This window comes from Callionymus lyra, chromosome 19 (genome assembly GCF_982586985.1).
Source record: "Callionymus lyra chromosome 19, fCalLyr1.hap1.1, whole genome shotgun sequence".
Classification (NCBI taxonomy): Eukaryota; Metazoa; Chordata; class Actinopteri; order Syngnathiformes; family Callionymidae; genus Callionymus; species Callionymus lyra.
The window spans coordinates 4,144,851-4,170,318 of record NC_141836.1 but is presented as its reverse complement, the minus strand read 5'-3'; the positions used below and the strand labels follow the sequence as shown (position 1 = coordinate 4,170,318).

Genomic DNA, 25,468 nt, shown 5'->3' with positions numbered 1-25,468 from the left:
AGAATGATCTTTAGAACATCCGTTAAACCTTCGGTAGAGCAGCAAGACGAAAAATTACCTGTCCCACTCTGCAGGTGTGAACGAACATCAGGATGTAGGCGTGTGCTGCGGTCAGAGCATGCAGCAGCGGCGTGGCTCGGGCAGACAGCGTTGCATCAGTGACATGACCCGCGTTGGCGAGCTCTCTGAGCAGCACGGAGCCACCGGGCATCTCAATGGGCCGGTGCAGTGGCTCCAAAGAGGTCAGTATGCTGTCCAGTTGGCACAATCCTTCCTGAAGAACTTTTGGCTCATGTGACAGAGTCTGGAAAATAAAGTGACAATTTCAGAATTGAAGCTTGTGAAACCTTTTTTATTAAATGAGTATTGATTGAGCATAAAGTTTTAATCTTCTAAAGGCTTTAAGGGTGAAACTATACCTTTTTTCTATTTGATTATCATTAGTTGGGGTGAGATTTAATAATTGAAAAGGGTTTAAAAACCTGATAAAGGAAAAGTATTAGAAATTAATAAAATGGTGGATCTATGACTGGTTAAATGTCTGGTAACAACCACATACGTCTTCTTCATGCAACCCACTCTAGTGAAACCAATAAAACATATGAAAGGTGAACCCTAAAGATTCCTGACTGATTGTGGAATTAAATAAACTCACCAGAATGGACTTGCAGACTCCGGCCACAGCCTGGCAGGCAGCCGATGTCGGGAAGTCAATGGGTAGATTAGGGAGACCAAGAATGGACACCAGAGGGAGAAGACCCTTCTGGTTGACAAACTCCTGGCAGTGGTCATCAGTGGTGTTGTTGCTCAGAATAGATTCCACAAACTTCATCTGGAGAGCGAGGAAAACATCAATCAAGATGACACAAACTAATGAATTGCATCTAGAGCTGGATCACTCACCACGTTCAGAATGTAGTCCATGAGAGGTATAGGAATCCGCTCCTCGGTGCCGACCACCCTGGAAGAAATAATGCTGCGTTACAAAATGTTCATCAGGTCTATGGAAGTGCATGTGCAAACGTGGTACAGTAAATTCAGCTTGTAATCAGTAATCCAATTGAATGTGTTGTGAACTCAGCGTCATACAATTCAAGTGGAACTGACTGTCTGTTGCTCTCTGGCTCCCCTTGCTGCTGGGTAAACGTGTGAAGCGCCTCTTCCTCCTCCTCATCCTCACTGGAAGCTTCTTCAGCAGCGTGGCTGGAGCGGGCTGGTGGCACCGCGACAGTTCCGTCCGCCTTCTGGATGGATGGTTTCTGGCAGACGTACTCTGGGGCTCGACCCAGGTTACAGATCTCCTCCAGTAACTGGAAATGATTCATGAAGTTTTAACAAACACAATGATGACAACAAGTGCAGATTAAGACAGAGATGAAAAAAAACCTTAATGATGGCAGTAGTAGCGTCGGTCTTCAACGTAGGCTGGTGCCTCATCAGCTCGTCCACAGCACTGCCCAGGTTGGACGCGGTGTCGCCTGCATGAACGTTAGAAGATGCTTTAGCGTCGGTGTCAGGTTACTCCACGGAGGAATCCGGAGAACTCACCAAGCGGGTCGGAGCTGCGGCGGCGTCTCATTGCGGGCAGATAATCCGGGGACAGCAGTACTTTGAACAGTCTCTCAAACGGCTGACACTGGACGAACGAGTGCAGGCCTCGGGCGTTCAAACACAGTGCACTGAACACATTAGGGAGCGATCCCAGAACCTCTCGGGTCGCAGGAACCTGAGGAGATGAACAATGATGATGATGGATACAGGCTTCTCTAACTTAGCAACGTACATCTTTGATGAGAAGAGCATGAAGCATGACATCAGTGAGCCCGTTATCCTGCAGAGAGGAGAGAAGTGAAGGCTCCTGGAAAACAAACACCGTCACCACCTCCGTCGCTGGAGAAAAAAAAGAGAGAAAAGCATGTTATTTCTTTGGCCCACACTTCACAGAATGGTCCCAAAATCAAACAACTTACCCAAGAGGAACAGAGAAGGGCCATAATATTCTGCATTACTGATGATGTGCTTGAGTGAGGTAGGCAGGGACCCATCCATTACTGGAGAGCAAAGACAGTCAAACAACTTTATAAATACATTTATTTCATAACTTATTTAAGTCAATTTTGAAAAGTGCCAATGTTAATATGAACACAACCACACTTCACATTTTATTAATGTTAATTAATCACTTTATGTACTAATGGATACTTGAAATATCCAAACAATTAATTCATGTTTTAAATGTTGGTTGCAAACCAAAACTGAAATAACGAGTTGGTCATTCATCAGGACATGAAATCTCATGTTTTATATTCTGTATTTATAATTGCTCTCCAATTTAAAAGAAAATGTGGTTTCTCTAAAAACTAGATTCAATATCAAGTATCTAAAATACTTGAGATTAAGTTTGAGATCAATGTTTCGGTTAATGACAACACTGTCCACTCACCATGACGGATGCCATCAGAAAAGGCGGGGTCTTGGATGGCTTTCTTCAAGAAATTTAACATGGATTTTAACAGAGCAGCTCTCTGGGGGATACACTGCATCCCTGAAGAGAAAAATCGACAGAAGACACCAATCAGATCGGGTCAAACCATGACGTTACAGAGACATTAACTTGTTCGTTACCTGCACGAGGAGCGTTGGCTGGGGCGCTCTGTGGTCGGTGGTCCACCTCCAGTTTGGACATTGATGTTGACGGTCCAGGGCTGCTTTCCATGGCAACTTCTGACACTAAAAATGACAGAGGGTCATTATGTTCGGAGAAACACTCGTCTGGACACACAATTTAAAGACACAGGAAACATTTTGAACAAGTGAATTAGTCTCTTCTGTTCAGGAACGATAATGCAAATACAAATCACATACTACATAAGATACTAATTAAGATGGCAGAAACTGTGTTGTAAAAGGCAACATAAATACACATATTCATAAAATATAAATTTTCAGCTTTAGTTGACTGCCTTTATTAATAATTATTTTTAAGCAGGCTTCTTTCTCATACAGAATTATATTGAATGCAGTAAGGAGAAGGACGTACTCTCCATGTCCGTGTCCATGTCCTCCGACTCAACAACAGCACTTGACCTCTGGATCTTTGGCTTGATGACAAAAGGGCACTCTTTCCTTGACAGGTCCACCTCGTGCTGTACATAAAAAGTCGACTTTAAGTTCAAGCCTCTTATCACAAATGGTTTAAGCAAAAGACATGATGAACAATGTCTTCACCTCAAGTCTGCTGATGAAAATGGAAAGGCCACTATGGGATTGGAAACCAGGCATGTCCAGGTTGGTGATGAGGTCCACAACCCGTACAGCTCTGGTCACAAAGGTGATCTGGTCCTGCTCGTCGCCCAGGAACTTGATCACCTGGAGAATCAGAGGTTATAGACACTGTAGCTCACCAACACACTTTTACAATTCTTAAAAAAGCACCTTCAGAAGAGCTTCCATCATTCCACACGAAACAAGGGCTTCTGCTCCGTTATCATAACTCGCCAAATGATAGAGGAAGGAGAAGAGTGCAGTTGCAAACTGGTGAGGGTAAGGTTCCATCTGAGGATCTGTGGGAGGAATAGAAAAGGGTTCACTCTAAAACCATGTCAATGTTTCAATCAAAAATGCATCTAACCACAGCCTCACCGATCATTGCTTGGATACAGTTGCGCACTAACACTGGCAGGAAGCCGTGGTAAGAGGCGGTGCCGGTGCAGTCGATTATGTTGGAGAGTTTGGGAGTTCTCTCCAAATGTACAATGGAAGTTAAAGTGCGCAGAGATGCCGCTTTGATATCCTGAGGAGGGAAGAAGAACATGTTAAGACTCCAGTCTAGGATCAAATCAATCATGACAGTGTCGTACCACTAGTTGTTTGTCGGTGATCTGCAACACGTCCACCAGCTCCTCTATTAAGCCGTTGTACAGAATACTGTTGGCTGACTCTTGGAGTGCGTTGGAGTACACTGGTGATCAAAATAATATTTGTTAGAGTAACATTGGCGTTTCATGATCTTCCTTGGTAGGATTGTTTCCACATCTCTAGTGATCTACAAGGCTAAACTCAATTTCACACCCTTTGGTTAAAAATGAATATAAATAGAAGACGAGTCAACTCAACTTCAACTACACAACGGAAATGTTGTGTGGACTCACCCAGTATGGATATGGCGTGCAGCCGAGCCTGCACGGCCTGCAGCCTCTTCTTGTGGTTGGAGAAACCGTGCGCCAGGCGGATGTGTGTGAACAGCAGAGTTTGTTTGTCTTTGGGGATGTTGTACATCACAGTCAGAGACTCCATGATCTCAGACGGACTCTCTGAAATCTGAGAAATGCAACGGATCATGGCATCGCAGTCGCTATGGTTACATGCAAGCTCAACGTTTCTTGTGTTGGGGTTTTACCTTGTCGAGCTGCTCGATGTGAATGTAGTGTAGCGTGTTGGTGCTCGTCTGCTGCACAGAAAATACATTTAGAGGTCAAAGAACACTTTTCTATTGTTGAAGGGAGTATTTCACCAGTTAGTTGATCCCATTTTCTTACCTTCCGCTCTACCTTGACCTCTGGACCTGGTTCTGCGTAGAACTCAAAGTGCAGTGTGGTGGCACTGGGAGGGTACTTCTGCTTAAGAATCCAACATCAACAGCAAAGCCGGGGACACAGATAATCAGTTGTTAGCCAAATACAAAACCTGAATCTAGGAACATTGCGCTTAATGGATTAAAGTTAAAGTGATTCTAGTTACCGTCATGAGAAGATCCCTGCAGCAGTCTGCCAGACCAAACCCATTTTCCTTTCCTCCCCAACTCTGGTGACAGAAATACAGGCATGGTTAGTCGTGTCACTGGAGGAGTCTATGATGAAGACTAACCTCTGCCAGGTGTTGCAGGCGGGCCAGCAGAGGTGTCCTTTTGTCCGACCCTAATCTGGTGATGTAGTTAGAGCGCTTACTAAATACATAGAGCAGGTTGAGCACTGACAGGACCACCTGCATGTCACATGACGCTAATAAGGTTGTTAAGTGCTGTAGGAGGAAAAGGCAAAATACATAAAATTAGAAACAATTTTAAAGACTGAAGCACAGCTGAGGGGGAACTCTGTACCTCTATGGAGCTGTAGAGGTGCCGAGAGAAGCTGTACTCGATGAGCAGAGCTGTGAAATTAAGAACTGCCAGGAGCAGAGCTTTGAGCTGTCCGTTCTCGGGGCGGTCACATACTAGCAGCCAGGACATGTTCTCCAGCGTCTGGCCCGCATCGCACAGGATGCCATCGAAGCGGTCCAGGAGGTCCACCCAGTGGTACAACTCACACTGAGGGCACAAGTTGGGATGGAGTTGGTCAACATTTCATATTACATCTCATTTACTTTATATTGCTTATAAATGAGTTTAACAAGACGCTCAAAACTTTGGCATTCTGGGACAAAAAAAAAAAAAAACTAATTTAAATGTCAGTAATAAACACGCTTATTTCAAGGCGTATCATATTCAGAGTTGTGCTATCCAAGACAGCTTGATAAAAATATGAGACATTAATATCTGACACCCACCTTGCCAATATTCCAGGTCTTGATCTGCTGTAACTCCACAAGCAGTTGCTCATCGTTGCAGGCTTTGAGCTTCTCAATGAGGATCCTGCAGTCGGCCGGCTGCAGGTCGAGCATGCAAAAAATATGGTTACTTGTACGTCCTGATGCTACTAAAGACAAACATGTGTTCCTGTTATTAGTCAACTTTTTTTTTTATCATGGCTCCTAAATTTGACATTTTAATAGAACGCTTCATCTGCAGCATGCAGAGTTCTGCTTAGTCACCCGTTCCAAGTCATCTGTTGGTATTCCCCTTATTCTCTTATTTCTTACGAGCTCCACCCGTCGACCGATAACTACTGAATAAACAAGTTTGGGTCTGAAACGCCACACTTCAATTATTTTGTTTCAGAGTCACAGGATAAGAAAGTAAATTCACTTCAAATTCATACATGTGCTTTACAATGACACACACACACACACAAAGTCTTTATATTTCAGTAGAAAGTGAGTTAAAGTGTGAATGTTTTTAATGACTATGCTACATCTTGGGCAGTAACACGCATACACAAAAACCATGGTAGGCAAAAGCAAAGTCACCAACTGTGGCGCAGGAACAACACTTACAGCCTCTGTAGGAGTTTTCTTTAACTTGCTTCTGTCCACCTTCATTTTCAACAACCTTTATGCGCAGCTCCTGTGAAGACAAACGTTTTAAGTTACAATAGCGTAAAATAACAACGTGTTAGTGAGGCCATTTAGAAGAAACTATTTAAGATTTGTCTGTGAAAAAGTGTCAAGGCTGTTCACACGCTACTATACTGCTCTCGCCGATGTTTTAAATTTTCCAATCCGAGAAAAAGTTATTCTTTATAAACATAATGTAAACAAAAGAGAAGTCGGCTCCTTGTCATTAATTGATCAGTCAACTCCATTGTGTCACTCAACAAATCGTTTTTTAAATGCTTTATACCATTACTCTGGTTTTTAAGCATAATTCATCGAACTATGTTTTAAACAGAAACTTTCTGACTAAATGTATGAGTTAAAGATGACATACTTACAGGAAAGAATCTTGGCAATCCTCAGCTTAGAGCATATTCCTGTCACCTGAGGAGCATAATGTTGGAAGATATCAACAAGTGTAAGCAACATTTGAAAAGGTGAAGACACAGTAATGTGCCATTTGAGCGATTACACTTAACTGATCGCAACATTCTTGAACAATATGCTTCGGAAAATACACAGTAAAACTAGGTTTTCTGTCCGTGCACCAACTCACTAGACGTTAATAATAATAATAAATATGCTGTTGCTTCTCTCCATGATAATGTAGCGAGGTGTGTTCGTCAACAAAGCAAACTAGTCCACCTTTAGCATGTGGCTGGCTTTACTTGTGATTTCATATCAAAATGTTTACTTGCGTATTTCGTATAAAAGGGTTTAATATCAGCTTTCACCGTTAAGTTTGCTCGAACACAAGTGAACTTATCTTAAAATCAAGTTGAGGCTATTAAGCTAATATGTGAAATGCTAACATCGTTTTGTTTTCTAAATAAACTCAAGTAACAACAGCGATCGGTAAAAGCATCCACTGGTTCTGTTCGGTGTGCGGGGCGGACACCAGGACCACCGAGAGGTCCACAGCGGGGAAAGATCGGGATCGTCTGGTGCGGAGTTGATGTTAGCATGTAGCATGCTAACCGCTGGCGACCGGTAAAATTAGCAATGTAACCTTTTTTCATCCACTTCGCAGCGTTACGGCATCGAAACCCCGGAGACGCCCCAGATACACGCCGGCGTCCGCACGTACTCCGACAAACACCAACTATCTCGGCGGAAACCTGAACCGGCTTCCTGCTCGCCTGTAGCCTCGCAGCTGTCACTCCGCGGCGCCGCACTACTCGAGCTCGGGGCTGAACAGGCCTCAAACGCGTCCTTCCAGCCCTTTTCTCCAGCGCCACCGACAGCTACGACTAAAAACGAAACCGTAACCCGCCTCGACGGCGAGGGGCGTGAGTTGGACCCCGTTGACCGATCATTTCTCTGGACATCGTGTCCGGATCTTACCCGGCTTCAGCAGTCGCAGCACGCGTTAGCTAGCGAGCTAGCAGAGGCTCCGGTGAGACGCACAATAAGTCGCTGAATCATGGTCGCCCCGGTTTAACGTGACACGGCGACTTTTCTATTTTGGTTCGGGCCGGTTCTGGTGCCGGCTGGACGGAGAGCCCGAGTGTACCGGCCGCTGTGTGGATCTCAGGCGAGTGCCCGCGCTGGGCTGTGCAGCAGACACACACTCTCTGCTGGTACCATGACTCCTGAAGTGAGCTCCAAGTGAGCCAATGACCAGACCCAGTTGATCAGAACCGAGCACATGAGGCAGGTTAGCACACTTCAAGAGACATCGCCTCAAACCGTAACAGTGCCCTTAGCAACTGCAATGACACAACAATGACACAATGTTCCTTTATATTTCAGAACATGATGGCATCTTAAATCCCTTTCTCAAGGTACATTTAATGGATCAACATCACTGTAGGGCCATAACATTATGACCACCTATGATTGTTCTCTCTTAAAGAATATTGTTGGCAAGAGTGTCTAGTTTGACCTACAGGTGCAAAGACGCTGCCCATCATGCTGAGCAAAAGTTGCCATCCATGGGTTTGAGACCCAAAGTGACTCAAATGAAGCAATAAACTAATCGACCAGCGATGAAAATGGGTCAATAAGGGCAACAGAACCACAGTTGTATCGTGCAACAATAAAGGTTTGCAAGAGATTCCTGTGTTCTGGGTCAAATGGCTATTATAAACATGACAAAACAAATCCAAATTTTCACATTTGCACCTTTTTTAACATTTAAGTGACACTTTAGGATCTAAACCTGTGCAGTGTTCTGCTTTAGGACACACAAAATAAAAAGCCAGAGCCTGTGTAACTGTTCCAGGTCTTCATGGACACAAGGCTTTTCTTGGCAGGATAAATCTGATCTTTATCTCCCGCCATCACCTCTGGTGCATCCTACACGCATTAGAACTTCAGATGCCACCAAACATTAAACGCGATTAGAAACAGGATCTGATGATGTACGTTTCGTGATGTCCTCTAATGATAAAACGTTGTGAATAAAGTGTGTGTTTGTTTGAATTCATTCATTCATAAGCAGCAGCAGCAAAGTTCTGAAGAGTTTTACATACGGAAAAGTGCTCGACTCCACCAGCTCCACCATTCTTCACACCGGCTCGCTGTGTCTTGTTCAGTCGTCTGAAATCAAACGTACAAACACTGTTAGGAGTAGTTTGAATCGAGCCGTCCACTTCAACGCTAGGTGTGTTTGTTTGTTTGTCGACCAACATCACAGATAACCAATGTACAAATAATCTTGACAATAGCAAAAATGTACATTCGTGAATACACTGGCAAGTATTTTGACTTGATCTCCGAAACATATTAAAAAAACGTGAGCAGCAGAACTTTAATATGCTCCAAAACAAACAAGATAACTAGTTAATGAGAGAAAACAAATAGTTTTTTAAATAATTAACCTTGAAAAAGAACACTTCATGCCAGAGAAGACAGAACCACGGATGGGCAGTAAAGCAAGATGTTTTTTCTGACATCTATGGCTGGGGTTGTTAATCCACACTAATGCACTACACTGGTTCCAGAGTAGTTTTCTAATCGACTTGTGTGGAAAGTAATTGACCATACATCTAAATGCTGTCACATTCCTCTAATGCAATACTTCTAACAGCTATTCAAGGTTCAGGGCCTTTTCACGAGCATGACAGAGAAGGTGAACTTTCAGCTGTGCCAAAGTTATTTGTTCATGTGGTCAGAACAAAAACTAAAAAACAAATCATTTTATTTCTTGACATACAAAGTTAACATGTAGGAACGAATACAAAATCTTATCAGCTCAACATTTAATCTTTCTCATTTAGTTAACATCTGGTAGATGTTTGATTGTGCAGGGCAGAAGAGAAAAGTGGGTCAACAACACATCAAGACACACGCCACTACATTGACTACTTGGACGCCATCTAGTGGACAAAGCAAGAGACTTCATAACGACTAAATACGAATTCAATATTATAACACAGACATACATCATCAGAACATAGGAAAAAAAAACGTTGGAGGCCTGATACCAGATTATATGAATTTGCATCTTGAAAATTGCAAATGACATTAAGATAATATCTACATGACAAATACCATTTGAAAGGTCTTAGGACAGACATTGTTTTATTGAGATTTTAAAATTAAATGAACTGAGAGTTTGTTCTTTAATGCCAATCATCAAACACAGTCCAATAAACACTACATTTTTTTGTGGGAATACTTTTCATTTGATACATTTAAGAGACTGTTCACTGATGAGCTGCTATTGACAATGTCATCAAAGTTTCCTGTGCTGCCTTCAACACAAAACATATGTTCATATAGTCATTTACTACACGAGTACACAACAGATCAGCAAATTCATATTCAGGACTTCTGATCTGAAGATACTTAGTTGATGTTCACGCAAGAGTCTTAAAAGAACGTGAATGTTCTTTACAGAAAAAACGGTTGACTCAAAACAACATTGAGCTCCATACGAACAATGTGTCTTACAATAGTTCCATCTGAGGGATCGATAAACTTCTATCTATCTATTTAGCATTACCTTCAGATGACTATCAATCTCCTCCAGTTTAAAATCTGCAGTGACATATTTGTTGCCGGGACAGGTTCGAATAAAACAAAAGCAAAGCAGATGACTGCCGTAATTCCTGTGCAGGGAGTGAGCTCACAGTCTGCTATGTTTGTGATCGCAGCGTCTCTGTGTCATCATTTTAACCTGAAGTGACAAGAGTTTAATTAATGAAGACCAAAGCTCTTTACCCAGGAATCAAAGAGGTGATGGTTGAGCGTAAACGGTCCAGTTCTCCCAACTGTGTCAGATCTATTCCTCCTTCTTCTTCTTCACACCGTCAATGATGCTATAGTAACATTTCTAATTTGGTCATTTGTTTAACGCATCCTCTGTTCAATTGGACTCATTTCATTGGTCACAGACCTAATCAACTTGCTATACAAGTACGTACAGGCCTCCTGCTGGGATAGAAGGACATAGTCTTAAAGAAGGCATGATTACTAATATAACATATTTTATTGTGCGAAGGATAAAATAAACAAGGTGTTGATTCACAGTTCGGTCTGAAACCCAATTACTTTTCCTCTTCCACGTTTAAACAGACATAACAGTGACTCAGTAAATGACAAGAGTTTGACATTAAAAATGAGCCACAAAACTATACAAAGGGTTGTTCGTTTTTACTTTTAATCGTGTAATGATCAAATACTTCTTACTGAAAGCATGTTTCACCTCCAACTGTCTGTTCTACTGTCAAAGATCAGGAATATGTCGGAGGTTAAAAGGACAGTTTGCTGACAACACTTCAAAAGTAGTGACTGAGAATGTTGTTACGTTTCGTCATTTTCGTAGCTGTCAAAAACTAAAAGGGGGAGAAAAGAAACTATCCCGGTTTTTCTGGCCACAAACGACCAGGAAAAAAAAAAAAGCTTTCCCCGATTTGTTGGACACAAACAGCGGCCGCGAAACAATCGTGGGATTGTTGACACGAACAATGAGACAGCAACTACGCAGGTGATGTTGAGTCAAAGCAGCGCTAACGTTAGCATACAAGCTAGCAGACAGGTGACTAGCTGTCATGCTAACTGTGCAACATTTAGATGTGGCGATGGATCAAAAGAACGCGTCGTTCCAAACAAAGATCGGCCATTAGTTCTGTCGTCGGCCCTTCCTTCTCAGAGGTGCAGACTTCAGTGGCGATCAGGGGAGAAAGAAGTTAAAAAACGCTGAGGAGTTGAGCAGCTACACGATGCTCGATTGTTGCTAAATTAAAAATGGCGGTTTACACAGCAAAAGATCCGAACCTCTCCCGTTAAACACGCTCGGACGTGGCCTAAAAAAAGCAGCACCCGTCCAGCCCCTTGACAATAGCGAGAATACATTTACACACACGACACAAAACGTAAAAGCTCCACAAGAAAACGGAAAATAATCTTTTCGCTCACCTCGAATTCGGGTTTCATTTACTTCTCCATCTTGAACTAGCGAGTGGTGAGGGCGCAGTTCTCGCGAGACTACATGAAGCTACGTTTACACACGACACTCAGGATGCGGATGAAGTCAATATTCAAATTTAAAAATAAAATAACATTTAATTTTTAGTTCATCAACGGGTGTCTTACTGGAACATTTTATGTAATTATTAATTTCGTTAAAACAATTCTGCCTCAGATTTGAAATAAACATTCGTATTTCCAAGCATACTTGACCGCATAAAAAAGAACACATATGACTTAATGCCTACTTTTATCGTCTTTTATTCCAATTTGTTGGTTTGTTTTGTGAATCTAGGATGATTTAAAAATAGAATTAAAATGCTGATTTCTAGCCTGGAACATAATGACAAAATTAAGTCTAATCAATTTGGGTCTTTTTTTTTATTTCTTCGACAAGTTTAAACACAAAACTTGATTTTGTTTTTAATAGTTTAAAATATGATACAAACATGTGTTTATTTCAAAATCATATTGATATCAATACAAGTTCAGGCTTGATTTAAAAATTATTCTTTGGAGTGGAATATGAGATTCCAATAAATGATATAAATATTGCAATTTTATCAGAATTTAACTTGACATTCATTACTCTTAACAAATGATCACTGAAGCACTAAATGACCTCTTAGCAGATATTTGATCGTTTTATTTAAATGTAATGTGATATTTGAAGAGACTCGAGCCACCAGCACAATAAGTCAAGTCACCATCTTATTAAAAATATTAATTTTTATTCACTTTAATATAAAATTGTATTCAAACTCACTACAAATGGGAAATAACGAAGGAACATTTGAATCATAAAAATACATTGAAGCAACATCTGACATGGATGAAGGTTCACTTATTTACACACCAAGAAAAGAAGCAACACGTTGCTACAGTTGACCGACACGTGTGGGATTCAGATTTATGGGTAAATAAATAAGTCGTTTCATTCAGGTGTCAGGTGTGAGACAGAAAACACAAGCAGTCAAAGAAACGTGTATTTTACCAAAGTAGACTTTATCGGTCAGTGAGTATGAAACTTGTCTTGGAACACAACACAAAAGTGATATTCACTATTCAAACAACAGTAAATCAAACGAGTGCGCACATTCTGCACGTCAGAAAAAGTTACGACATCGCGACAGACTAATGGTGACATCACTACGAACAGATATAAAAGAACTTCCTCCGAGCACACGCGTGGATATCGTACACGATGTTTAGAAAGTTGACTATAAAAAATTAAATTACAACACTTATTTACAAATTGCTGCGTCGTCACAATCTAGCCGTTTTTAATCACTAGTACATTCTGTGGAATAAAAGGTTCTTCATCCAATAATAATATTCTATTACAACGTAGCTATATAAATTACAAATATTACAAATGTACAACAGAAACCTCCCGACCGTCAGCGCACACTGAAGAGGAGTCAAACCAACACAGAAGCCAAGAATTCATTAAACGTTAACTACATTATATACTATGAAGAGGTCGGGGAAACAGTCCAGATCTCAACATTAGAGATTTGTGCGCCTGAGAACTTAAAAAAGAAAAGCACTAAAGGATCAGCCGAGTGTGTGACGAATATGACTTGATATTCTGTCTGTTTTGAAAGACGATCCTGAGCCAGAATCTCTAGAACCTCTGATTTGGCTCCAGTCTTTCCCGACACCTCACAGCAGGTGCAACACAGACCTGAGAGAGAATCTTCAAGAGCCTCGGAGGAACTGATCAGGAAGACAATGTCTTCACTAATGTCGACCATCTACACGTCGACAGTTCTGAAATAATGCCCGATATTTAGATTTTTTTTTTTGGATGTTTTCACTTCACTTTATATATTTCTATATAATTTTCCACAAAGAGCTCTGATGAGACCAACATCTTCAGAGATCTGCAACATTATTCTTTCTGAATTCAATCTTCTACCGTTGGTTCAGGTACCAAGACAAGAACTTCACCACCGGATCCATCAACAGTTTGTTGTTTACAAACAGAGCTGAGCAAGAAAAAGAGGCAACTTTGTGGAGTAAAATCATGACTTTAGTTAAAAAATTATAGATTTGTGTGAACTGATGAGTAGATTTAAACATGTTCCAGTTTAGAATTTAAAAAGTAAAAAGAAGGTGTGCTAACTAATGGGAGAGAATGGAGGGATGAGGAGGAAATGTATCTAAAACAGTGCTGCCTCTCTCCATCCCTCTGTATCAAAACATCCTGCAGAGTTCCTCAGTCCTGCTGCGCTCACAAGAGGAGTTTCCCGTTGCGGTGGATTTTCAGAATCTTTCCAAGTCTCTGCTTCGCGGTCGCGAGTCCCTTCTTCGGCCGCTTCCCTGAAGGCAGGAGAAGGAACACAGGTTAACGGTTGCGTTAGTTGAGTTCTGGTCCGAGAGTCGACTCACCTTGACTTCCTCCTGCACAGCCGCCGCCTCCGCTGCTGCTGCCGCTGCCCTGAACGCTGACCCCGGCAGGGGAGGAGCCCGAGTGGGAGCCGCTGTTTTGAGGCGACATGGAAGGACGGCGTGACGTGAGGAAGACTCCGGGCGCCATGGCACCGCTTCCTCTCGGACCCCCGGAACCGAAGGGGCCGGGTCCCGCCGTGTACTCGTGATCCATCAGGCTGGCGGAGTAGTAGTCCATTCTCCTGTCGGGGCTGAAGTCGCCCGCGGACTCGGAGGTGACGGGGGGCGACGGGGGGGCCGGCTCGGGCTGCACCGGAGGAGGCGACGCCACTGGAGCGGGAGGACGTTGTTTCTTGATGTACTTCCTCTTCACCGGCTTGTGCTGCTCCTGCGCCACACAGGAAACGGACACTTCTTTGAAAACACTGCCTCACAGCGAGCGTCACGAACATGACTCAAAAGAACCAGTTCCACGAGAGAACTGAAGCTCCCGGTCTCACCTGTTGTGCCAACTTGGCTGCAGCAGCTGCCAGACCAGTTTCCACCGACGCCACTCGAGCTCCTTCCCGCGCCGGTCGCTCCTGCTTAGGAAGCGTGGGCATCACCTTGGCTGCGAGAGGAGAAGAGCGAGGGATGATCAGAAGAGAAGCGAGCGGGGGGGCAGGTCTAGTACCTTTGGGGCTCCAGGGCGTGTCGTCCCAGTTTTTCCTGCGCCTCATCTTGGCCTTGTTGGCGTGGTCCTCCTCGTCAGACTCCAAGGAAGGATACACTTCAGGAGCAGCAGACGTTAACGATCAAGAAGACGTTGAAGATAAAGAGACCTCACCATAATCCGAGTCCTTGAAACACGTTCCCAGAGTCTCCTGCTCGTCAGGACTGTCCTCGTCACTCATGTGTCGCGCCGGCCGCTTCACCGGCCGCTTCCCCGGCCGCTGGATCACGCGCTTCTTGTCCAGACTTCCCGTCTTCTTGGAGCCTCCGGTCAACCACACCGCCCGCCTCCCCTTCTCCTTGACCAGCCCCAGCCCTTCCGTCAGGCCGCCGGAGAGGGACGACGGCGAGGAAGAGGAGGAGGAAGACGAGGACGACGACGGGGGGTTGGCCATGGACAGCATTCCCTGGATGGCATCACGTGTGCTCGGGGAGGCCGGAGCTTCTTCACTAGAAAACAAGATCCGAGGATTAATCCTTCAAACAAGTTTGGACTGAAACATTATGACCAAGAAAAACATTTCCTTTTAAGCATCAAAATCACTGTAACCAGCAAAAGTCTAGAGTCTGGAAAACTTCAATGACTGGAAAATGATGTCAAAGAACAGAATCTATTTATTGTCAAAGTACAACTTTATTTGGAAAGTTATGTACAATGAAATGCAGTTTTATGTCTGGTGTAAATAACAATGAAATACAAAAAATATAAAAATGTAAAGTTATTTTTATCATTATTTAATTAAAAAACAATTATAATAATGAATGGTAGAAAGTAGAATACTATAAATGAATTACGAATAAATAATATTAATTAAACCATTCATTCATAATCCCTTTTAATTTTAACATAGTGATGCTTCTGATTATTAGTATTTTGGGAGACTAATTAAAACATTTATGTTATTCGTTTCCAGTTTGTATGAATAAAGTCAATCTATCCAAAATAGCACGTTCAGCTAGAACTGGACAAGCCAGCTGTGCAGAGAGACTTGCATTACAATGCTAAATATTTACCCCAGAGCTGAAGGGTCTAAACCCCCCACTTGTTTGCTGGCCTTCAGCAGGTCCAGGATGCCTCCAGCGCCGCCCTTCAGGCCGTGAGCTGCCAGCGCCTCTTCATCGGTCGTGTAATCCTCCTGGAAGCAAATATGATATAAACATTGACAGCTGGTTCTTGAAGATTTCAGAGTCAAATGTATCCTGCAGAGACGCTAATGCTTTAGGGTTAAAATGTTTGGCAAATATATGCGACTCTTAGTGGGAAATAAACAATTATTTGATTGAGTGTTCATTATCGTTTTCTTGCGCGGAACCCTCACCTCAATGTCAAAGTCCACCTCCCCCGGCTCCCTGATGCGATTCGGGTCCGAGCACGGTTTGGCCCGAGGAAGCTTCCGTGGAAGACCTGGAGGTTTTTAAAGTGATGGAGTCAGAATAAAGACTAGCACAGCTGTGACTTCTTACATGTTGTTGTTCAAGTGAAACACTGATCAGTCACTTCGTGTCTCCACTCACCACTGAGCTTCTTCTTCTTGCTCATGCCCACAAGCTTGCGTCTGGGCGGAGGAGGAGTCTCGTCGATCTGGAGCTCGTCATCGGACTCTAGTTCACTTAAGCTGCTGGATCCGTCCAGGTCCAGGTCGTAGCTCCCGGCACCTCCGGCGCCGTTGCTGCCTCCGTCCTTCCTGCTGTTGACACGATGGACAGTCAAACCTCTCCATCTCCAACACTCGGCAGCAGGACTTTGTCTTTACCTCTGGATCTTTCCATTGGTCAGCACCAGCTTCAATTTGCTTTTTTTTAACTTCTCAAAGTCTTCCAGTGGCAGCTCCAACTGCAGGAGAGAATATCCTGACTGTAAAGACCACCAGTCTCTCAACATCACTCATGTTCCTACCTTGTTCTTGGATTTGCCAGGCTGGAACTTCTTGAGCGTGTGTTTGGTATGTATTTCCAGAAGGTCCAGTTCATCCACTTCTGTCTTCAACAGACCCTTCTGGGTCTTCTTCTTAGTCCCTGATGGCCCAAGACCACCGAGTACGTCCTTTGGTTTTGGTCCTTTCTTTTTTCCAGGCGGTCTCCCGGAGTTGAGGGACGCTGTCAGAGGAGCTTTTGTTAGCGGCGACCCGGGGAACTGTGGGGCGCTGCGACCAATGTTCTGCTGGAAAATGTCCTGAAGAGAGACAGACGGGAACGAGGTTTAGGGACTGGACCAGCTGACAACCTCATCAGTGTTGCCTGATGAACTCCAGTTACCTCCACCAGACGGATCTCTTTAGCCAGATCCTTCACCAGCATCGGAGTGTTGATGGTCTCTGGGATCTCCAGCTGGTGCTCAGCTATAGCCTGATGAAGGACAGATACAAATGATTAATGAACGCTCAAACAGAAGACTAAGATTTACTCAGAAGTTCCTGAGACACACAAAAAAAAGTTTATTTCCATGTCATTGTTTAAGCCTCACATGCAATCATCTTGTAAAAGTTTCAGCAGAAAACCATCAGTCAGATGATTGTGAGGCAACAACAAGCACCAACATAATAGTGGATAACGAACGGAAGCGTCACCTCTTTGCGTGTCCATGTGCGGAAAGCGTTATTCAGTGCTTTGGCTCCGTGAACCAGGTACGTGGCCGGATGTCTGCGGTTCTCCCTCAGACCTGGAAGATCAAGTTTTGGATAAACAACAGGCCTGGCTCAGGACAAATATCCATTAATGACCGAGGACAGGACTCACCTCTCAGAGTGTCCAGGAGGTGCTTTCCCACGTACCAGCACACCGTCTCAAAGTTAGGAAATCGAAACAAGTCTGCAGTGGCTAATCTCTTCTCGATCTCGTAGGCCCTGCAAACACCACATGAGGGTTTAGAGTTTAAGATTTGACTGATTTTGGAAGCTTATCAAGTGTCATCAGAATATTGAATTATTCAATTTAAAATACAAAGTTTCAGCATCTGAAAAGTAACAAGTCAACCATTCAATATTTAGATGACAATAATAGACTTTATGAAGAAGATTTATGAACAGGAACTTAATTATTAATTAATTCATCTCAACTTCAAACATTTACGTTAATATAATAACAAAATAATAATAATAATAAAACCCATAAAGATTGATTAAATTAGCCTCATTTTGATACATGTCATCAATGTTGTTCCAGCAGTTTGTCTTAACTCAACTTCATCGTCTACTTTATAACTTGTTTGCGACAGAGAAGCTGAAGAGTGTGTGTGTGTCATCAACTGGTCACTGACCGAAGCTGCATGTCGATGTTAAGACTGTGCAGGAAGTTTCCTCCGAAGGCCAAACAATCCACCGGAGTCAGAACAGAATGAATCCAACCTGGAATGAAAATGTTTTACTCTCAGTGGTGAGACCCGACTTATAAAGAGACAACAATTGACGGGTTCTTGTTTTAACTTCAGCTTCTGCTCACCGGTTGGTATGAACAATGTGTTTCCTTGTTTCAGGGAACATTTGTAGCACATGTCCACCTGATCCCCAAAGAACATCTCATTCTGGTTGGACGAGGAGCTCCAGCGCTCAAAGAGGGCCAGGTTGGCTGGTGTGGGTGAGATCAGGTAGAAGATCTTCTCGCCCTGAGAGCAACAATAATGGACTCAGACGTCAAGGAATTCATCTCTAAACTATAAAGTTTCCGTTCTTACCCGCAGAACATGGTACCACACTGAGGTCCCTCCGAAGTCGATGTGGAAGTCTGTGTAGCTGTCCTTCACTCCCATCAGACAGTACTTCTGAACATTTGGCCGTTCATACACGGACTCTTCCGGCCATAAATTTTCCACCCACGACAGTTTCCTCACAATCTTCGGGGTCTCCACAAGATTTGAGAGCCTGAAACAAAACTGCTCTTCAGCCTGTTGTCCATAACGACCGCAAGATTTTTTTTTTCATACAACAGACAGAACTATACGTATATACATTTAATTAGACTTTTACATTTTGATGAATTAATATTTTTTCCAACGATCAAATGTCATTTACTGAACATGCAAAATATAAAAATACTTTTACAGTTTTATTATTTACCTGGTCTCTGAAAACTCCAGACTGATCACGTTCAGAACTCGGTCTCTGTTGGGACTGTTGTAGTACTCCACAAAATCTCCCAAACGCATCTTAAGGTCGCACTGACGCGACACATCGATGACGTCGATCTCCTTGTCGGGACCTTCAGGAGGAACACAGCATCAGCAAAATGGTCCTGAGATTCAGCTCAGGTCCACCAAGACCCACCGATGTAGTGCTCCACATCGTTCACGCCGAAGGACGCCGGCGGCAGGGTCATGCCCAGACCGTCTCTCCTCAGAACCATCACAGGAACACTGAAGGAATGCTCCTCCAGGAATTCCACGGTCAGCTGAGCTCCAGATGGCTTCAGCAAGACTTCATCAGCACTGAGGACCGGAATAGGAGATGAAGTTTATTGCCAAGTCATTTGTCATTTCACTTCACAATCAATTAAATAGTCTCTCTGTGTTGAAACCCACCTTGGAAATGTGCGGCTGCGAAGCTCTCTGACAAACTGTGGGCTGCCAGTCTTGACGGGTCGACTGGGATCTCTCCCTCCAGCTAAGCTGGCATCTACCTGCTTGCTGCCTCCTCGCCTTTTACGCACTGGAAAGAAAAGGATTCGGTCATATGCTGATCCAGGAGGCAAAGAAGGTCTTGGGTTGATGACTCACTAACTGATGGTCCATGAGTGACCTGACAGTTGGGGCAATGATACAGGTCGATCTCAGCAGCCTTCTCCTCTTCAACTCCAACACAGCTACGCAGAAAGTAAAGCAGGTCAGGATTCTAATCAAGCGTTTCCTCAGCAATAAAGCTCTTCACTCACCTGCCATGGAACCAATCCTGACAGATGTCACACTCGATCATGAAACGAGTCACATCATACGGAAGGCGACACAGGCAGTAGACGGGCACAGATGCCATCTTTACACACAAGACTGAGGAAGAGGTTTGAATGTCAGAAAGATGCTCAGCAGAGAGGTGGAATATAAATACTTACTCTTCTAAAGAAAGTTTGGGAGTGTTAAAATAAGATAGTTGAGGTCACTTTTCTGATGAAACCCTTTCAGATGTCCATCACACGTAACCTATGGACACAAAACTGCTCAAGCACTTCTCTGTAGGAACGCTTTCTATACAGTCATCACACAAAACAACCAGCCGTATCTTGCAAGACCACAGATGGTTTCATGTTTCAAAGTGTCTTCTAGATCATTTAAAACCACAGTCACAATCCAATCAATTATTTAAACAGCCTTGACGACAGTTTTAAAAAAGATGAATCTACTTCGCCCTACAGTTACAACGTTAAAATGTGCTCATAAGTAAGTCATTATCAGCTACTATTGCTTAAACTGCAAGACGAAAAATTGTTTGTAATTTTGAAAAATACGGCGCGAACTCTGCTATTTAGGCCAAAATAATAAAAACTATGAATGAGATTTATAATAACAGTAGTACATTATGTTTACTGACGATACGTTTTAAAACATGTGCTTTGCGTTTCAGCATTAAATAATCGCTGAATATGATACTTATGAAATAAAGAACGTCATCTGGGAAGCACTGAGGTGAGAACACATTTTATAAATGTTAAACTGTTTTTTAAAATGTTGTTGGGAGAGTAACTGAAGATAAACTGGCCTGGCTGGATATTTGTAAACATTGTGTGTTTGCTATCTAAGCGCTAACCAATTAGCAACATGCTAAAGTTAGCGGCACTAGCGGAAGCTAATGCTAATATAAACAATGGAATACTCGTGGATTATACTGTAATACTGATATTTAGCGAACGTTCATAAACAATGTCATATTAAGAAACCGTTAATTTTGATTTTAGAGTGAAGTAAAGGGACTTACCGTGGAGGAAATTCAAGCAGGCCGAGTGCTAAGTAGCTGCAGTAATCTCTAAGCGAGCTTCAGGCTAGCTGCGGCCTTATTATGCAACACTAATATTGACCATTTGCTCATCGTTTTTGGAGTCAGAGAAGAACGTGTGGTTTGTTGGGGAAGGGAAGGTGATCAGCCTCAAGCGGGAAGTGATAGTTTGAACCCGAGGCGGTCTAAACGCGCACAATAACAACAAATGACGGCGAACATAAATCCACCATCGCCATTTCAAAGAGCGCTGCTCGCTGTTGTCCGCCGACACGGAACAATAAAGTTGCGCGGATTCAAAAAAAGAGCGGCGCTAAACACAAACTCGAATTATACGATTAAAATTACAAATGAAACAAGAATAATTATTAAACATTCGTAGCAATCTATTTTTAGTTCATTATTATTATTAATATTATTAATATAATATAATAACTAAACAGTCTCGTTTTTTCCCCATTACAAACATTTTTTAAACATTCATCGGGTTCGCTATTAACCTAAATTAAAGTAAACATAAAAATACGTTACAATGTGAACGTTTTTGTTATTTTCTAATGTTTTCCACTTTTATAGTAGTATACGGTAAACGGTTTATTCTTTTTGTCCACCAGATGTCAGCAGAGTTTTAATTCAAATTCAAATATTTAAAGTAGAACTAAATCTCTAGGAGATCATTTAAACAATGGTCTTTATACTGTGATGTTTGTTTTTTATATTTATTCATGCGTTTCCTAGTTTACAGGTAAACAAAAACAATCATATCAATAGTATAAATATTTTATAGCAGATCATAGGTGTCTTATTTAGTGTGGATGCCTTAAATTGCTTTTATTTGAAGATCAAATATATGGAAATGAATGGATTTTCAGGGTAAAGCGACAAACACTAGTGGGAAAGTGAATTATTTCTTCATAGTAATCATCTAAATGTCAGTGGTCATAATGTTATGACACATTAATACAGAGGCAGGTGGGATGTTTGACATCATTTATTTAGATTAGTTACAAAACATAAATAAATCAACAGTTGAATTAGTTCAATGTACAAGAGGCTAAAGTGTCGGCAGACGCCACGTGAAGGTCTCACCGTCCAAGTCTGCTTCTGGTTGTCAACATGCTTGCCTGTCAATCATCTCCAGCTTCAAGAGTCTCACCATCAGTGACAACAACGTGAGCTCAGGTGTTGGAGGTAACAGGATGTCTTGTAAACACACACGAACACTGTTGTCTCAGGTCTTGTCTTTACAGGTCGAGATACAAAAATATTTTCTATCTTTTCAACATTTTGGTAACACGTGGAGCACCGCGGAGCTCCTGGTCTGTCTTCACCGCCAAAACACAATCGACTGGACAATTCTTCAACCACACAACAGTTGCACCTTCGTTCGTCTTAACGTCGAGCTCTTGGCTCGAGCAAATCTGCTGACATCATCCTGACACACTTCACAAACCACAGCCCTTAACTTAACTTAACCCTGTCCTCACCCCTCGTTTACTCATCGTTTTAAGAAGATTATTAGCCGTTTAAATAAAATGGTTTGTGATTAAAATGTTGGTTCTCTTCAAAAATGTTTAACATTTCTTCAAATAACTTTTTTTAAGAACAGAAGGTTTAGCTTTTCAAGATAAAACTTAAGACTCTCTGGAGAAACAATCATATTGATTTACATTAAATGCTATTAAAAAATAAAGTTAGACATTTTTCATCAGGAAATTGATTTTGTGAACCATTAAACTTCATCAGCACTCGTTAAGTTGTTTCAATGTAAAAACAGCATATTTGAGATTTGAAAAGAAACATTTAAAGCCTTTAAGGTGTTCCTGAAAATTGTGCTTTTTCTATTTGTACAGAAGCTGGAGTCTGATTATCAATACAAGAATCGATTCATGTTCATTGTATTTGTGCCACCTAGTGGTCATCTGAGGTTCTACAACAATGTCAGCAGATTCCAACAACATGCCGGCAGCACCTGGAAACATGATGATGGAACACGCAGCAGAAACAAGAGTGTGTTAAACATTTGACTTGCTGGGAAAAACCAGTTGGATGCTCCAACACTGACCGACGTCCACTCACACACAAGAGGTTTGGGAAGAAGGCAATACGAGAAGAATCCTCACCGATTCTGATCCTGGGCCTGAGCGACCGGGTCACATGATCAGTCACATGACAAGAGAGTTCAGTAGTTCTGGACATGAAATCAAAGATAAAAACATCAAACCTATGACTCAACGCGTTTCTTGAACTTGCTGTTGATTCATCTCCACTTCCTGCGTCCCGGCTCAGAGGTCTGGACTCGCCGCGGCCTCTAACACCCCAGATGAGAACGGAGCACGTGCAGTAGCGAGCAAGACGACTGGGCATGCTGCTGTAAGCGAGACACTTGGTGCTGCGGCCGAAAGGCTTCTTATAAAGGTGGAGCGAAGGTCGCGGAGCCTCCGGGGGGCTCGTCGTGTGCTTCACAGAAACTTGGGACGACGTTTGCGGGAGCGACTCCGTCGTCAACGATAATTGCACTTTTTAGTCGTGATAGTCCTTTTGCTCTGCGACGTCTCTGCGTCAGGTCGAACTTTAAAAAAAAAAAAAGGTTTTTGCAGCAGTTGGCTCACACACACACACACACATAGAAACACACACACTGTAGTTGACACCTATACACACTCGAGCCGCTCTGACGTACCAGAGTCCTCACATTCATCTCTGACACACACCTGCTCCACACACTCGTCGTCCAGACGTCACAGTGCTTTCACTTCTGGCCCAGAGGAAGAGTGGAGGGGGGGGCTGAGGGGATTTTGGCACTGGCAGGTATAGCAGCATTAGAACAGGACGAGGAGGAGGAGGAGGAGGAGGAGGAGGCCACTCCAGCAGATGTGCTGCCATCGGGTGGCGCTGTGGAGGCCGGAGCAGGAGGGGGCGTGGGTTGAGGGTCTGTTGTCATCTGAGATGGGGCCGGACCCCCGGCTGGTTGGCAGAAAGGGGACTGGTTTCCAGCGAGGGGCAGCGGCGAGAGGGTCGGGCCCGCTGCAGCAGGGGGAGGAGCCTGTGATGTCACTGGTGCGGCAGAAAACACCTGAGAGGCCGACGACAATGTCAATCAAATTTTAAAACGTTAATAGATAATACAATTGGAAACTACAACTGTCAGTATTGTAGTTTCACTCCCAACACACTTTCCCCGGCCTCAGGTGCGACTCACCTCCGTCAGCGGACTCCAGCCTCCGGACTCCTGCACCTGCTGAATCTGTTTGATTTGATTGAGGGAGAGTTTCGAGGGGGTGGAGCTTGTCGTCTCTTTCGTCCAATCGTCCACCAGCTTGTGCAGCTCGTCGGTGAAGGTGCCTTGTTTAGCAGGACTGTGATCTGAGGGTGAGATCTCGTTAGACGTGTTCCATCAAAGCTCTGAGGCCACGTGTACCTCTGTGAGCGGACGCCGCCGCGGCGTGACCGACGGGGACACGAGTCTGTTCTCCGCCAGAGAAACTACTCGACTGCTGCATCGCTGCGAGACACAAACTGAATGAGTGACGTGGATGGAACCCCGAGGGGGTCCGGCAGCTGGTCCGGGCGGACTCACCCGAGTGCGTGACTCCGTTGTTGTCCATGTGAGAGTGAGGCCGCGGGCGCAGCTTGATCTTGGCGGGCCGGGGTCTGCGCGGCGAGAGGACGGGCAGCGCGGCCGACAGCAGCGGCGTCCTGCACAGGGCGGCGGGCAGACTCTGACGCTGACCCTTCATCGAGCGAAGCTGTCGGTACAATTCCTGGAGCTCTTTGTTCTGCTGGGCCTGAAGAGAAACCACCTCCTTGATGTGCCTGCAGGGGAGGAGAGCAACGGTTCTGATCACATCGTAGAAGCAAAAGAAGCTTCAAACCAACGACTGTCGTGTGAGAAAGGGGTCCCTAACCTTTAGACAAAATAGTACAAATGAAACTGGCAAATGAACGTTAAACACATGAAATAAACATCAATAAGAAGAAAGACCAATTTATCTTTTACCAATTTTGACAAGTTTAAATGTCTATTATTTGCGTAAACTTGACTAAAATGAGCATTTGTACGTGTCAAGAGTAACGATGCTTATAAGTAAAAGAAAATATATGTATATTATATATATATTATATATTTGATCTTTCTGTGCAGCCACTGGAGCAACAGACCCACATGAATAAGAAGACACGACAGAAACTCACTTCTCTCTGAGTCGGTGCAGTTCCTTCCTCAGGTCTTCGTCCTCCAGCTCGCCGTCGTCATCGTCGCTGCTGCGCGGGGGGGAGTGGTTGTGACCCCTCGGGAGGTGAAGCAGGGCCGGGGTCCTCTTCCCCTCCTCTCGCTCTCCTTCTCTGGCCCTAGACCTCCTCTTGTCCCGCATCAGGTCGGGAGACGCCGGCGAGCTGTGAGGAGCCAGACGCTCGCCTCTCCTGGTGTCGGCCTTGGTCACGGAGAAGCGTCCGACCCTTCTGCCCTGAGGCGACTCTTTCGGGGGCGAGGTCGAGGGCACCAGGGTCACCTGGGGACACACACATGTGTGAGTTGAAAATGTTACAAATTAAAATTGAAAACGTGTCGCACCTGAAACCGTCCCTTGTGCACTTGAGTTTGAGCCTCTGGACTCGTCGTCTTCTCCTCCTGATGCGTGACCTTGTCTCGACCTTCTGCGGACCAGGGGTCAAACAAGGAGGGACGGTGGGACGCACACAGAGACACAGATGAAGCAGGAATACACACAGAAATTAACAGAGACACACACACACACATGAACACGGAGGAGGCAGAAACACAC

The 25,468-nt window shown here is 43.7% G+C and overlaps 3 protein-coding genes across 17 annotated transcripts in view; all 3 read right to left on the bottom strand.

Annotated features, from left to right (window-relative positions):
* huwe1 (HECT, UBA and WWE domain containing E3 ubiquitin protein ligase 1) overlaps positions 1-11,707 on the bottom strand; it is a 30,976-nt gene extending 19,269 nt beyond the window's left edge. For 6 of the 14 annotated variants that reach the window (XM_087781745.1, XM_087781740.1, XM_087781752.1 and 3 more), the window contains exons 1-26: positions 11,614-11,707; positions 8,724-8,790; positions 6,588-6,633; positions 6,151-6,220; positions 5,545-5,643; positions 5,099-5,305; positions 4,867-5,019; positions 4,741-4,803; positions 4,539-4,619; positions 4,400-4,450; positions 4,152-4,320; positions 3,861-3,961; positions 3,643-3,793; positions 3,436-3,563; positions 3,229-3,369; positions 3,041-3,146; positions 2,626-2,730; positions 2,444-2,545; positions 1,971-2,051; positions 1,784-1,890; positions 1,549-1,726; positions 1,387-1,478; positions 1,090-1,310; positions 904-961; positions 656-832; positions 59-304 (exon numbers count right to left, since the gene is read on the bottom strand). In XM_087781745.1, the coding sequence (XP_087637871.1) occupies positions 59-304; positions 656-832; positions 904-961; positions 1,090-1,310; positions 1,387-1,478; positions 1,549-1,726; positions 1,784-1,890; positions 1,971-2,051; positions 2,444-2,545; positions 2,626-2,730; positions 3,041-3,146; positions 3,229-3,369; positions 3,436-3,563; positions 3,643-3,793; positions 3,861-3,961; positions 4,152-4,320; positions 4,400-4,450; positions 4,539-4,619; positions 4,741-4,803; positions 4,867-5,019; positions 5,099-5,305; positions 5,545-5,643; positions 6,151-6,195 (2,862 nt within the window). In that variant the 5' untranslated portion in view covers positions 6,196-6,220; positions 6,588-6,633; positions 8,724-8,790; positions 11,614-11,707. The remainder of the gene's footprint in view (positions 1-58; positions 305-655; positions 833-903; positions 962-1,089; positions 1,311-1,386; positions 1,479-1,548; positions 1,727-1,783; positions 1,891-1,970; positions 2,052-2,443; positions 2,546-2,625; positions 2,731-3,040; positions 3,147-3,228; positions 3,370-3,435; positions 3,564-3,642; positions 3,794-3,860; positions 3,962-4,151; positions 4,321-4,399; positions 4,451-4,538; positions 4,620-4,740; positions 4,804-4,866; positions 5,020-5,098; positions 5,306-5,544; positions 5,644-6,150; positions 6,221-6,587; positions 6,634-8,723; positions 8,791-11,613) is intronic. The other 8 variants (XM_087781747.1, XM_087781744.1, XM_087781753.1 and 5 more) reach the window with 6 other exon arrangements.
* A 668-nt stretch (positions 11,708-12,375) lies between these two features.
* On the bottom strand, positions 12,376-20,967 carry phf8 (PHD finger protein 8). 2 transcript variants are annotated; one of them, XM_087781203.1, is made up of 23 exons: positions 20,667-20,967; positions 19,807-19,894; positions 19,633-19,744; positions 19,478-19,563; positions 19,283-19,409; positions 19,029-19,189; positions 18,822-18,963; positions 18,440-18,626; positions 18,208-18,370; positions 18,026-18,113; positions 17,506-17,612; positions 17,337-17,428; positions 17,026-17,115; positions 16,667-16,942; positions 16,524-16,603; positions 16,285-16,457; positions 16,089-16,174; positions 15,784-15,905; positions 14,885-15,219; positions 14,732-14,827; positions 14,559-14,668; positions 14,059-14,446; positions 12,376-13,989 (listed from the first exon to the last, which is right to left on the bottom strand). In XM_087781203.1, exons 3-23 carry the CDS (start codon positions 19,728-19,730, stop codon positions 13,901-13,903), a joined length of 3,096 nt encoding a protein of 1,031 aa, XP_087637329.1. In that variant the 5' UTR covers positions 19,731-19,744; positions 19,807-19,894; positions 20,667-20,967; the 3' UTR covers positions 12,376-13,900. The 2 variants fall into 2 exon arrangements, with proteins under 2 accessions (XP_087637329.1, XP_087637330.1); XM_087781204.1 differs by having other exon boundaries at positions 16,285-16,454.
* Positions 20,968-21,660: 693 nt separating this feature from the next.
* wnk3 (WNK lysine deficient protein kinase 3) overlaps positions 21,661-25,468 on the bottom strand; it is a 32,086-nt gene continuing 28,278 nt past the window's right edge. Inside the window, 6 exon segments of the mRNA XM_087782435.1 lie at positions 21,661-23,760; positions 23,887-24,050; positions 24,106-24,189; positions 24,265-24,500; positions 24,879-25,195; positions 25,258-25,340. Of these exon segments, the coding sequence (XP_087638561.1) occupies positions 23,437-23,760; positions 23,887-24,050; positions 24,106-24,189; positions 24,265-24,500; positions 24,879-25,195; positions 25,258-25,340 (1,208 nt within the window). The 3' untranslated portion in view covers positions 21,661-23,436.